The 13531-nt window shown below is 31.5% G+C and overlaps 1 protein-coding gene across 2 annotated transcripts; it reads left to right on the plus strand.

The window, feature by feature from the left end:
• The first annotated feature begins 699 nt into the window (after positions 1-699).
• On the plus strand, positions 700-13031 carry mute (gon-4 like protein muscle wasted). 2 transcript variants are annotated; one of them, XM_088188571.1, is made up of 22 exons: positions 700-869; positions 1744-1876; positions 1947-2068; positions 2146-2308; positions 2372-2512; positions 2572-2767; positions 2834-2899; positions 3294-3487; positions 3563-4207; positions 4710-4846; positions 6198-6224; positions 6404-6565; positions 6634-6835; positions 6911-7048; positions 8149-8853; positions 10091-10244; positions 10511-10791; positions 10901-11088; positions 11160-11376; positions 11451-11662; positions 11722-12346; positions 12715-13031. In XM_088188571.1, the coding sequence occupies exons 1-21, from the start codon at positions 754-756 to the stop codon at positions 12344-12346; spliced, it is 4824 nt and encodes a 1607-aa protein (XP_088044697.1). In that variant the 5' UTR covers positions 700-753; the 3' UTR covers positions 12715-13031. The 2 variants fall into 2 exon arrangements, with proteins under 2 accessions (XP_088044697.1, XP_088044698.1); XM_088188572.1 differs by having other exon boundaries at positions 11722-12313.
• Positions 13032-13531: the final 500 nt, after the last annotated feature.

Here is a 13531-nt window from a genome sequence, read left to right on the forward strand (position 1 = left end):
AGCCTTACAGAGAATAGTGTAAAAAAATCAACAACGTACGGATTAATGGAAAAATAATTAAAATATTTTAATCCACGGGTAAGAGAACGAATAATTTACAGTGTATATTTGAAGCCTTGATATCAGTTAACCCAGATATGCCCAAGAAATTTTGTTCTCTTAAAATTTCATTTATAAATAAAAAACAGTAGCACGAGTTTAGTGATCTACCCATGGGACAGTGGGCATATATGGGTTAAACCAATATCAACACAAAATTATTTAAAATAAATCACTAGAGAAGATCGAACTTCTGTGCCACACTGCACTTTAATGACGAATACCAGCGTTGACGAATCAGCGACTGTCCTTAAAAGAGAAAGCGAGACAACGAAGTACACGCTACATCGCTTCTCCCTCTCATATACACGTACACGCACACAATAACAAACCAGCATCCTTATCCCGATCGTACTCTAGTTGCTTTAAATTTTACGTATTATTATACGTTTTCGTTCAATATATATTACGATAAAAACCATTGAGGTTATATTTCGACTTACCCTCGTAGATATTAATTTAAAAAACATTTAAATTAAATTATTTTATTAGTAAATTATAATATGGAAATCAGTTTATGGTATTACCTATTAAACTAAATACATTGTGGGCGATTTAAAAAGAGATTAGGTATATTTATTTTTCAATATGGCAACACAAGAAGTCAATTGTAGCTGTCACCTAGCGCTAGTAAGTAGGTGTTTACTCGATGAAATGTCTAATAAAACAAATGATAAAGCTGCCGTAGAGCAAGAAAAAGATTCTTCAGACGAATTAATAATTGATTTAGAATCAGATGACATTCATTCGGGCACCAAAAAGAGGAAAAGGTAGTTATAGCATGTCTTTCCAACTCTTTCTTTTTTGCTTATTTACTATTATTTTACCTCCTAAAACTATCATTATATTTTTTTATATTGCAAATAATCTTATAAAATAAACGATTTTCTTAAAGTGTAATATTTTTATTTATTTAATCCATGAATAAAATATACAATATGTACATAGTATATTTACATACTAATTATTATTCTCATACCTTACAAATAAAAACTTACAAAAAAATGTTAGGAACCGCTTATTTTATTTTATCAGTAAAGTAACATTTACTCTTAATATAATATATATGTGAATAAAATAATTAATTTTTGATAAAAGTGAGAAATAAATAAAATAATCATAAGTTGATAAATGTGAGACATAAATAAAAATGAGCTTATAATAACATGTTTAGAACCATTGCATTTGTTTCATCAATAAATATAATACAATAAATAACAACTATTTGAAATATAGAAGTAGTTAGAAAGTCGATGGGTAATATTCAATACACTTTCAAATAAACTTAGACGTAAAGCCAGAAAATCGTCTTTTTGACGTTTACGTTAGTCCAACTATACTAAATTATCTGGTTTCCTACCGGTAATGAGTTAAGACATATTAGCTGATTAAAATTTGGCAGATAATAGGGGAGTATGTTTATCTCTAAATCAATAGAGAGTAATGTTTAAAGTATTGTACTAGTTTGATTACACATTAATTGTGATTATATATTATATGTGATTATAATTATTTTCTTTTTGATAACTCTTCGTCTTTATTTCACACGTTATGTATTTCGTTAGTTTTTTAAAAAACTAGATAATATATAATTTTTTATAGTTTTGCCTGCATGTATTTACTAAATAAATTACTTTTTAATAGAACTGACACAAATCAAAGTGAAGATGAAGAATCAAACACGACCATTGAAAGTGTCGACAGTATCGACGATAAGTTGACATCTGTCGCATTAAAGAATAACCTCACACCAGCTCATATTAAAAGCATATTAAAGGTGAACTATTTTAACTTTTGTAAAAATTAAACATACATATTTTCTGAAATGTTTAATATTAAAATTACAGAAAGTTGTATTGAACGAACATGTGATGGCTCTTGTTATGTTGCGGGGCGAAGAAGAGGAGACGAACGACAAAACTGTTGAGGAATTAAAACTAGAACCAAAATTAACAAGAGCCAAAACGAAGTACATTTAAATTGCTTTGTAACTAGTTTTACAGCTCACTCAAAATTTATGATAATTTGTTATATATTATTGTATAGAAAATTAAAGACTACTGCCGCTGCTAATGTTTCATGGCCGTTATCACCGCTTACGCCCATAAAAGTGCCGATTTCGGTATCGCCCGAAGTTAACTCTTTGATATCAGAAGAATTGCCCGAAGAAGAATCTGATGAAGAATATGAGCCAACGTTTGAGGAGCACGTATGTTAAATTACTCATGGGTTAATTTTATTAGTTTTGATTTAAATTTAATGAAAAATTTAGAGTGACGATGATAAGGAACCCACCGACTCATCTGACATTGACTCATTACCTAGAACACCAGCTACCCCCAATAAATCATTGAATTCAACTCTCGAGAACGAAATTAAATATACAGATGACGGAGTTTTTAAAATTCCAAAGGTAATTAAGTCAATCAACAAAAAGACTTAAAGAATATTGTACAAGCATTTTAATTTCAGGATTTGACAACGCAAGAAGTTGAAGAAGAACTAGATGCTACTATTGCCCTAAGAACTAGATCAAAGTTATGTCTTAGTGATATACCTATTGAACAAATTGAGGAAGATTTTGTACCTCCAGATTTTACAGACACAGATGAAATCGACGATGTATGGAGAGATTTTTTAGAAGAATTTTCAAAACCTCTTAGTATATGTAAATACATATGCATTATACAAACACATTCATAAAATGCTTATGATAATCAATTTGTATTTTTAGGTAACCTTAATGAAGATGATGATGAGGCAGATCCAGAATATAACGCTGCAACAGAAATAGACACTTGTATGTTGTAACTTTACTTGCTTCAATAACTTTTTTACCTAAGAGTACTACTGCTTTTTTAACCCAATGTCGCTAGTGGAACATCCCCAAATATATTCATTATTTCATATTACCATATTGTTATTAAAAGTCCTTTTTTTAAACCTAGTGTAATTTAAAAGCGTAATTTTATTGCTCCTAAGCATGTCTAAAAAAAAACTAAATTTAAACCTTATTTTCATATCTACAACATTATGTTGAGCTTAATCGGTGATATGACTTATAATGTGATAATTTCATTATCATATTCTCAAGATTTTTGAATAATTTATTTTATTTAAAAAATTAATTCATTATCGTTGTTGAAAATGGATAAAAATATTGTGTTACAATATGATGTTATTTATGTTCACAGTTGATAATGATGAATTGCGAGAGGAATTACGTGTAGATAATGGAGTGAGAGTATCTCAAGAAGAACTTAAAGACTTGGTTGGAGAGCTATTGGAAGATATAAACGGTATATTTGATATTGATCCACAAAATTTTATGTCCTCGATTGGAGAGGTTGAAAATTCTGTAAAATTAGAAAATATTGAAAAATCAGACGTAAGTATCACATTTTTGTTCTTTGCTGTTGTTAAAAAGATATATAATAAAAATTATTTAATACATATTTTTTAGTTAGCGTATGTGCCTCAATATGATGGAGGTGTTTATGCCAAGGTGGAGTATATAGAGGATAACAATAGTGGAATGAAGTTAATTGTAGATAAACCAATTGAAGATAATAAAGATCTAGAAGTGGTGTATATCGAGGACAATACTAGTCAAATGAAGGTTATAATAAATAATGCAACTGAGGGAAATAAAAATGCCAATGCAGTATTCAATAGTGAGAATAATCATTGTCAAGCCAAGAAAACAAGCGATCCAACAAATTCAACACTAAACATAGAACTACAGGAAACCACAGTCACTCACGACGGTAAAGAGTTTACGGTATACGTCGAAGTTCCGTTGAATATCACTGAGGAAAAGAAAGTAAAAGAAAAGTCCCCGGAAGTATCTAGTCAACCTACAAAAAGAACGGAAATTACTAGACTCATGTTTACGTACGATAAGATTATTTTAAAACATGAATTTTTTAAAGTACCGATACAATATACAGAGTTGCCTTGTGAAGAAAACATTCAGTTGACGCAAGAACAGCTAAGTTTGCTAGAACAACAAATGAGGCAGCATGTTCAGTTGGCTACACAGTGCTTTTTGCAATTACACGGTCATCCCACGTATTGGAAATTTGGGCCGAGTGAAAAAGAGTTTTTGGTTAGTTTCTATAATTAATTACAGTATCAACTTGCTTAAATTTATTTCTAGCATGTGTAATCACATAAATATACAAGTAATATTAGTGTCAAAATTGTACCGTGATTTCCTATATATGCATATACAGTAGTCCAAATTTAAGTTTATTTGAATACAAAACGTGAATTGGCAGTGGCAAGCCTTTTATACTCGGTTAAGCTAGGCCCTGATCTTTTTTCGTCATCACTCAATTGCACAAAAATGCATTCAATAGTGCTATTGTTACAACTCACAGCCAATTACGGCAATTATCTTGGTGTTACAAATGGTCATCGCAGGTATTTCATTATATATCCTTTCTTTGGTTTGCTGAAAGTTTTTCTTACAAGTTTCTTTATTAATGTTTTTATCTTCTTGAATTTGTCTTTATGTTTTGATGTTTATGAACAATCATGAACTGTCCGAATTATAATTTCATAAATTGCCGTACCCAAATAATTATAATGTATATTTTTTTTATCAGATGACGCTCAAGTATTTAGCTGGAGATAATCTTAAATCTGCTTTTCGACCATGCAATCTTTTAAATGCCATTGAGCTGTGTGAGAAGTGGGAGAAAATGTTAGCGAACAACACACCTGAAACGCAAGATTTAATGAAGTAAGCTATACATATTTTCATCAGTTTTGATACATGTTAATATTATTAATTTGCCTAAAGATAGGACTAATTAAGGATGGCTATTTGAAATATTCTTAGAATTAACATGTATATAAATATATAATCTTTAGTTATATAAAAAAAATGGAAAAGTCCAGTATATGAAATGATCTTGGATGATGACTAATTCTAAAAATATTAATCCTAGTTTAAATTTTAAGTTTTTTCATTATAAAAATAGTTTACATTGAAACAGTATATGTGACCAATAAATGACACTAAGATCTTAGTCACAGAGATATGATAGATTTATTATTGATTATGGTATACATATTGAATTCATTTATAGTTGAGTTTCTCAGCTCTAGGTAATAATTATGATTTTTTAAAGTAAAAAAACCACGAATTGCTCAGTTTTTTATTATAAAAAATATAGTTTTTTATTGTAATAATATATTTACTACAGGGCCGGCTCTAGCGTGGATCTAACAATAGACCTCATCTTTTGTTTTCGAATAAACTAGCTAATCATAGTGATATGTTTCACCATTTGGAATTATTGTATGATAAGAACTCGGAGTAAACTTTCTATGCCTATAATTTTCAAGTTTCAGGAAATAAATATTTTTGCACTTGTTTAGGTCCAATTAGGGCTTCTGACGCAAGTACGTAGAACCGGAACCGGGTAGTCGATTACCCGTGCGTTTTAAAAAGAAGCGAGTACCATGTTATTTTTGACGGGTATCTGGTTATTTTAATTTCAATATAATTATTGATTTCTCCATATGAAATATATATCCCACACAATTTTTAAGATGCAAAATTCTCTGACTATTCTTCTATTTTGTAAAGCCCATTTAGAGATTGTAGTGGTAGTTCTTATCATACAATAATTCCAAATGGTGTAACATATCACTATGATTAGCTAGTTTATTCGGAAACAAAAGATGAGGTCTATTGTTTTTCTTGTAAATTATTTTCTCCATTAAAAATCTCATTGACAACTGAAGGCAAGAATGATTGAAAATATATACATCATAGATTAAATACTCACGAAACATCTTAGGAATCTTTTTAAAGATAGTCGAACTGTTGGCAGAGTATGACAATTTTTTATAAAAAATATATTTTCATTTAGATCTCAAAAATAAACTAGTTTACAAATATTGCTGTACTCTTTTATTTAGTTTGAAACGCAATTGAATATACCAGATTCTAGAATTTTTCAAATAGCTCTAGTATGTCTATTATAAAAATAAACAATCAAGTTTCGATTAAATTAATTTCATACATACATATGTATATTGTGCTATATATTATAAATTAATATGATGTGTATTTTATTTTACAGATTTATTCTTTATGAAATTGAAAAAATGTAAGTTATCATATTATAAATTGTAATTTTCATAGATAAATTATATTACGAGCTTTTGATAATAATTTTAACGCTCTCTTATTATTTTATTGTATTGTACGTATATCAATGGATTTAATGGATTTTTTAATTATAGCTTTGAATGTACTTTTTAATTCGTCATTGATTATAAAATTTAGGGAAAAATATCAGAAACGGAGATCTGTATACGGTGGTGAGTTCCCCACTGAATTTTGTCAATTTATATTGGAGAGTAACGTATTTCTATACTTGGACTTAATACCGAGAAACCCATTCAGACTCAAGGCCAAAAAAACTGACATGCTCAAATCGGAAATACAGTAAGTTTTATTTTTAATTTTATTCAAGATTAAATTTTGTGGTTAATTTAAAATATGATTCTGTTTAGATTGATAGCAATGGGACTAGAACAGTTTTACGGATATATGAACTCTAATAGACAAATTTACAAATTCGGAAAAAGTGATCCAATGGGATTTTCTCACGTATCAGAACTTATTATAAAATATATGATGCCATGCAAGAGTGTGAAGCAGTTAAGATATTTTATTAAAACGATGAGAAATGAAAAAGAGGATAACCCAATTAAGGTTTTGTAATCTTTTAAATATTTATTATCCTTTCTTATAGCCATATTTTAATATTTGATTATTATTTTAATATAGCACTACTTTATTTATGGAGAAGCACTGCCTACAGTTAATGTAATGCACGGATATGATGTTAATAAAACTACGATACAACTTTTTTTGCCAAAGCAGCCTGATTTAATACTCGGTTGGAAATATTATTACAGTAGAAAGGTAACAATTATTATTATTAAATTGGTCGTCTATACAACTTACTTACTGATGCATCTCATATTCATGATGCGTTTACATTTTTTTTAATGTCTTCAAATATTGATTTGCTTAAATAATTTTTTTTGTTTCAAGATTACATTTTGTAACTATACTCCAAATAAAATTAATGATGTTAAATAATATTTTCGCTAGTAGAAATATGTATCTACTGGTGAAAATGTATTTGGACTTCACTAATGAAAATATAACTTTACCAAAAAATATACATTCACTGTAACACTTTTACATCAGATGTAAATAAATAATGTAATGTTGAAATCATATAACTTTACTAACACCTGCTATTAAAATTATATTTTCACTAGTAAAAATATATATCTACTGGTGAAAATGTTTTCTGTTATAATTTTACTGAAATGACATAAAATATTTTCGTGATAGATTCGAGACTGTTTTTTCTAAATTTTATTTTAGGAATAACCTAATGAAACTGAATGTATTATTTATTTATTTTGCTGTATTAAATCCAGTTGTCAAATTACTGATAATACAATCTATAAAAACATTAAATTTTTATAGCTCAGCTGGTGCAGTTATTGAATTTTCGTTATTTCTTTGCTTCTTCCTTTGGTAAATTACCTAATGAAAGTTCTAAAAGTATAATTAGTTTTAGAATGTTTATTAGGTCAAGTTGGGTTTGGTTAATTCGTGTAAATTAGGTTTGGGTTTGAATACTAAATGTATGTCAAATTGAATTTTGTAAACATTTTAGAGCAGCATATAATTTCACCAGCGGTTAAATTATATTTTCCCTAGTAGAAATATATATTTACTGGTGAAAATGTATTTGAGCTTCAATAGTGAAAATATAACTTCACTGAAAAATAAACATTCACTGTAACAGTTATGCATCACATGCAAATAAATAATGATAAGTATGAAAATATATATTATATATTACCACATATGGAAAAGTTAAAAGTGTTATCCTGAACGACTAATTGCTGTAATTCGTTATGTCTATGGCCAAATTTTAATATTTTTAGTCATTCATTATTTTCCGTATGGCAACATTTGATCTGTCACTTCTGTTTTCATAGGAACATGGTTCATGCACTTCGTCCGTCAACTCGAATTCGATCTCCGGTACGGCTGACAATAGCGACGAAGTTGTCGAACTCCTGGACTCCGACCATTCCGACGTTGACGCCGAATCTGCCGCCGAGCCTGTCGTCGAACCTGTCGTCGAACCTGTCGTCGAACCTGTCGTCGAGTCTGCCGTCGAACCTGTCGCTGAATCTGTCGTCGAAAAAACACAGAACGAGCCCACCGTAGAGAGCGAAGTTGTCGTTCGAACCAATCAGGTTTCAGTCAGGCCCGTCGGCCGAGAATGCCAGCACGTTTGCGACTGCAGCGTCTGTCGCGACGGATCAATCGAGTCCGACCTCAAGAATCAAACGTTCATAACCGACTACTTTGGCAAGAAGCACACGCAAAGACCCTGCAACCATAGACGGCTCGGAGCCGTCTTATCGCGTTTGCTGAGGTTGGCGACCGGCAGCGACGCTCGTTTGCTGCGGACGTTCGTCGTCCAACACCACGACGAGTTCGAGAGCATCGCTCTGTTAAAGCAAAGTCTCAAGGCGCTCGTCGCCGAATTAGACGCAAACATGTTGCCCTCTATGCCGTTCCTGTTGGCAAACTCGAGAGATTGCACAATGAGATCGGACGAATCTGAGGAACGGATCGATGCAGCCAAAAATGCTATTGTTTCGGATGGCGGCGCTGCACTGCTAAAGAAAAAGGTACGTTTTCAAGTCTGAAGCAGATATATATGTGAAGCGGTCAGGTCGTGGATTGTTGTTGACGCTTCAATGTAACGTTTTCGACAGTGCCGGTCGATGATTTGTAGTATGATGTTTGTACAGCGAACTGTACAAAGTGGCCTTTATGAAACCTCCAGTATTTGTGATGTAGTGTTTGATGGTCAACCTTTGTTTACGTCGCTAAACCCTTCTAGAAGACGTCGATATTTGTCTCAGGCGCGTGCGTGTCTTAGACATGGTTGCTCAGACAGGAGGCGAGGTGTAAAACCGAGTTCGAAGGAGTCCATGTAGCGAAGATGTAACCCGGGCGTCGAGGTGCAGTAGAGTTAAATGTGTCGAGTGAGGTTTTGCGAGGTTTTACGAGTGCGTCAAACGTATTCCTACCTTGCCTTTTATTTCCTCTATTAGTTGCTTTTAAATTTATTCTATTTGTTCGCATTCTGCCGGTTCTTCGATATCTTCTCTTTCTCTTACACATTTGTTATTTTTCATACATTATTCGATATTTATTTTTGAAAATAAACGCATTCAAAGACTTTGTTTGATTAAGCGAGATTTTCTCTATTTTCTTCCTTATTTTCGTTTATCGGCTCCAGATGTGTATGTTCACTTCATGGCTTAAAATAGTGAAATTATATACCGATCCTATAATAGTTCATCAAAAAAATATTAATGTCCAACCGGGGGCCCTGAGACGAGCGCCTTCCCCGCCTATGCTTAAATTCACCACTGTTAATAATTCATAAAAGCTCATAAAATTCATAAAATCAAAAAGGAAAAAAACTCTTCTGCTTGTTTGTGCTTTCTTTATCCAACTGAAGCTGATGAGATGTAAATGGAATTTGCTACAAATTTCCATTAATACAATATGGCACTATGGTTTAATGAACTGTATAAAATTGCGATCTTTTATCAAGGCTGAATAGTGAATTGTAAAACAAATTTTTGCAGCCTAATTCTTTGTGGTCACTAAGATTTTTTATTAAATATCTTTGTAGTGTATGTGCTTCTTAACAAACGTCATTAGTAATATTTTGATTTTGCTACATGGAATATTCCAGAACCAGCTGTTGATACATAAAAAAACGGAGAATTCTGGGACCTGCGGATTAAGTGTTAATAAACTTATGTTTTTTAATCAATATTATTCCACTCCAGCTATTTGTAACCCTGCTTATATACACACACATATAATACCTAATTTTTTATGTTTAAGATTGATGATAAAGTCGCACCGAAGCCATGTAATCCAATCCCGGTCAAACAAAAGTTAGCACAACGCGTGGGACTCAAGGCTCAACGAGAACTCGAGGCAAACAGAGCGATGTTTGTTGCCAAAGATCCATACGTCGACGATTTAAAAGAAACTCGTAATTATACAAATGTTTGGCAATATAATTCATGGATTCATCAGAACTGCAGTGAAATTCGATCAAAAGTAAAGTAGTATGTAATAAATAACTGCTACTCAGACTTTCTATAAAGAAAATATTATGTGTATATGAATAATTTATTAAAATATCCAAGCCCAGTCTGGCTGTACGTGGTTCTTTTCATTGGGTCGATCCAGGAATTAATTGCCACACCACTTACTTCCTCGTTTAATAAAGGTGATTTATTTATATTTTTTTTATAGTGTACGCAGCTGCTTATTTGGATAAAGTTAAAAGTTGCTTGTCCAAAAACGATAGTGATGTGTCATTTCTAGACTTTCAAAACATTTTGAACGGCTTCAATCCTGCTGTAGAAACTCCAGCGCATTTATATAACAAAATAGAAAAATTATTTGGCACGAAATATGCTGATTTGTCGGAAGAGTTTTTAACATTTTTAACGCCCGGACAAGCGAATGAAATTGGCCGATTCATGGACCATTTCATGCTGACGAGTATGTCTGATTTCATAGAGAGGCTTCAGGTAATAATGATAGTAGATTACTTTTGTTGCTGAACATTTTTTTATTATGTAGAGGTATTGGATTCAAATTTAAATCTTATATATAAATGTTTTATCCTATTTGTTTCAGATTTATTTTGCTAATAAGCCAGCGCAGCTACGTAAAGTATTGTGGACACTAGAACGACTTGCAGAGAAACAAGATTCTGATTTAACTACGGAAATGGTTAAAAATCACATATTGCCTTTGTTAAAAGGTAATCAATATTTAATAGATTGGTTTTTGAAATTGTTCCCTGATGAAAAACCACCGGAAAGGTATGTATACTATATAAATAGATTTTTTTTGTGTAAGATGTCTTTGTGTCTAATGGTTGTTTATTTTTTAGTCTACTTAATAACGGTTTTGAGATTATCGATTGTGATAAATTAATGAAAGATAATTCTGACGATGGTGCGTCAGGTCCTGGATTGGAATTTGAACAGTTAGACTTACCTGCAGTAGAAGAAAACTATGGTAACGAATCTTGTACATGTACATGTCATAGTTTATCAAACGATAAATATAAGAATAAATCTAGGCATTGTATAGGTTGCGGCATGAGGGTAATTTACTTTTTTTTATAATTATTGTATTTCCTATTTTTCTTTAAATAAATTAATTTTTCGGATTTTTTTAGTACATTCAAGGCCGTGTTTACGTTCAGCACGGACGCGTTTTACGAGGAGTACATCTCAATTGGCAAGATGCTAAAGACCAAGCGCGTAGATTATCAGCTCCCGTTTCAAAGACAAAGCTGAATTCTCGAAGAAGAGCGATTTCCGCTGAGCCTCAAAGCACTTCAACGGTTATCAGAAACGATTCAGACGAAGAAAGAGTGTCCCCAAAACGGTAATATAATGATATTGTAATAATATTTAATTAGAAATTTATAACGAACGTATTTGCAGGCAATTAAAAATTTTGCGAACTCCGACGTCCAAGTCAAAAAATTCTAAAACTGCTCAGTGCTCGCGAAGCTTAGTAAAATCAACAGATAATGTAGATACTAATCAAATAACCAAGCCCAATGCGAACGCATCAAAAGAAGGCAATATTGTGATGGAAGAGGATATGATTGATACTTTCGACGAATTTAATAATCAAAGAGAATTATTTATAAAAGAAGAGTTGAAAAGAAGGGACGTAAAAGATAGCAATAGGGCTTCGGCTACTAACAAAGAATCTGAAAATAAAGATGCTCAAAATCGGACAAATGTCAGTAATAAGGAACCTACGAATTCATATATCGTTAAGCTAGAAATAATAAACTCCGACAACGAAGACGATGATATGGGAACTGGCAGTTCGATGAGCAATGTTCAAAAAACTGCAGAGGAGATCGCTCAAGCTGAACGAGAAGCAGTGTGGACGAGAGACGAGGATAAAATTATTCTTACTATTCTCCGAAACGACAGCGATGATGAAGGAGATCTTATGATGAAATTCAAAGAGTTACTTCCGCACAGAAGTGAGGAAGAGATACGGACACGTTTTAAAAAAGTTATGGATTTGTTGAAGAAACTTAAGATATAGGTTTTTAAATTACCATGATTTGCTAGATATTTATTGATTACACATGTATTTTAACGGTGATTATCCAGACTGAAATTATTAGCGTAACTACAATATGTCAAGATTATTTTTCCCTCAAGCTACTTTTAAATCTTGGATGATTCCATCATCTATTAAAGTAAAGATCAATAGATTATTTTCTCTCATATTTACTTGATATATGTTAGTAAGACTTGACTATTTCTGTGATTCACATTTCTAATTTGTAAGGTGTTACAAAAATAAATAACAGTAGTTCAATTCTATGCAACTTCATTGATAAGCAAACAATTTGCAGAATTGTTGCTTAACCATAAGCTTTCATAAACTTTACATTAAAATGTTTGCAGTGGTCATAGGTTGCGCTGCGGGGGCGGATTCCTCAACATGCTTTGGAGGTTATGGTGCAAATCTGTTCCTTTAACAGGTTGTTTGCGCCATATCCTGAAGAAGATAGTCGCACAGTAGAGATTTGCACAGGTGAAAATCTTTGCACGCCACTTGGGAGATGATTTTATATAGTTAGTCCATCAAGATAACTATTTTTTTTTATATTATAAGTATAATGTATATTTGCCAGTTGTAATACTTTACTATGTTATAATTTACTATGATATATTTATATTTATTATCGATGTAATAAAATATGCTTTTAATTTATGGTTCATCTATATGTTTTAATTTTTCTATTTGACAGAAGTATTGGTTCAACAGTGATCTTGTAAATTAAAAATTAAATATTACAAATCAAGATTGATTTATCAAGAAGACAATGACATTTAAACACTTGATTTGACCATTACTATTATTCAATGGAAATTTTTCTGGGCATATAAGAAGGTAGATAAGTTGCATATATTTTTACCAAAATTTAATGCTGAAAATGATCATTTTTCCTATTTCATCGTACACAATTTTGATCATGTGTGTCGATTGTTTTTTGGCGACTAATTGGATAAGAACAACACATTGATCGTTTTATACATGGATTTGATCAACTTTTGGAAATGTTATATTTATAGCTGGGGTTGTCCAGGAAGGATAAGATAAGATAAATTGCGGTAAACATGATTGAGGCATGATTAATATATTATATGTATGTATATATGAATGGAGATTATTATGGAAAAACTAGAATTGTAGATAATTCCTGTGTTATCGTCAAAT

Source organism: Plectrocnemia conspersa, unplaced genomic scaffold, assembly GCF_051122295.1.
Source record: "Plectrocnemia conspersa isolate PC_06_02 unplaced genomic scaffold, ASM5112229v1 ptg000007l, whole genome shotgun sequence".
NCBI classification, from domain to species: Eukaryota; Metazoa; Arthropoda; class Insecta; order Trichoptera; family Polycentropodidae; genus Plectrocnemia; species Plectrocnemia conspersa.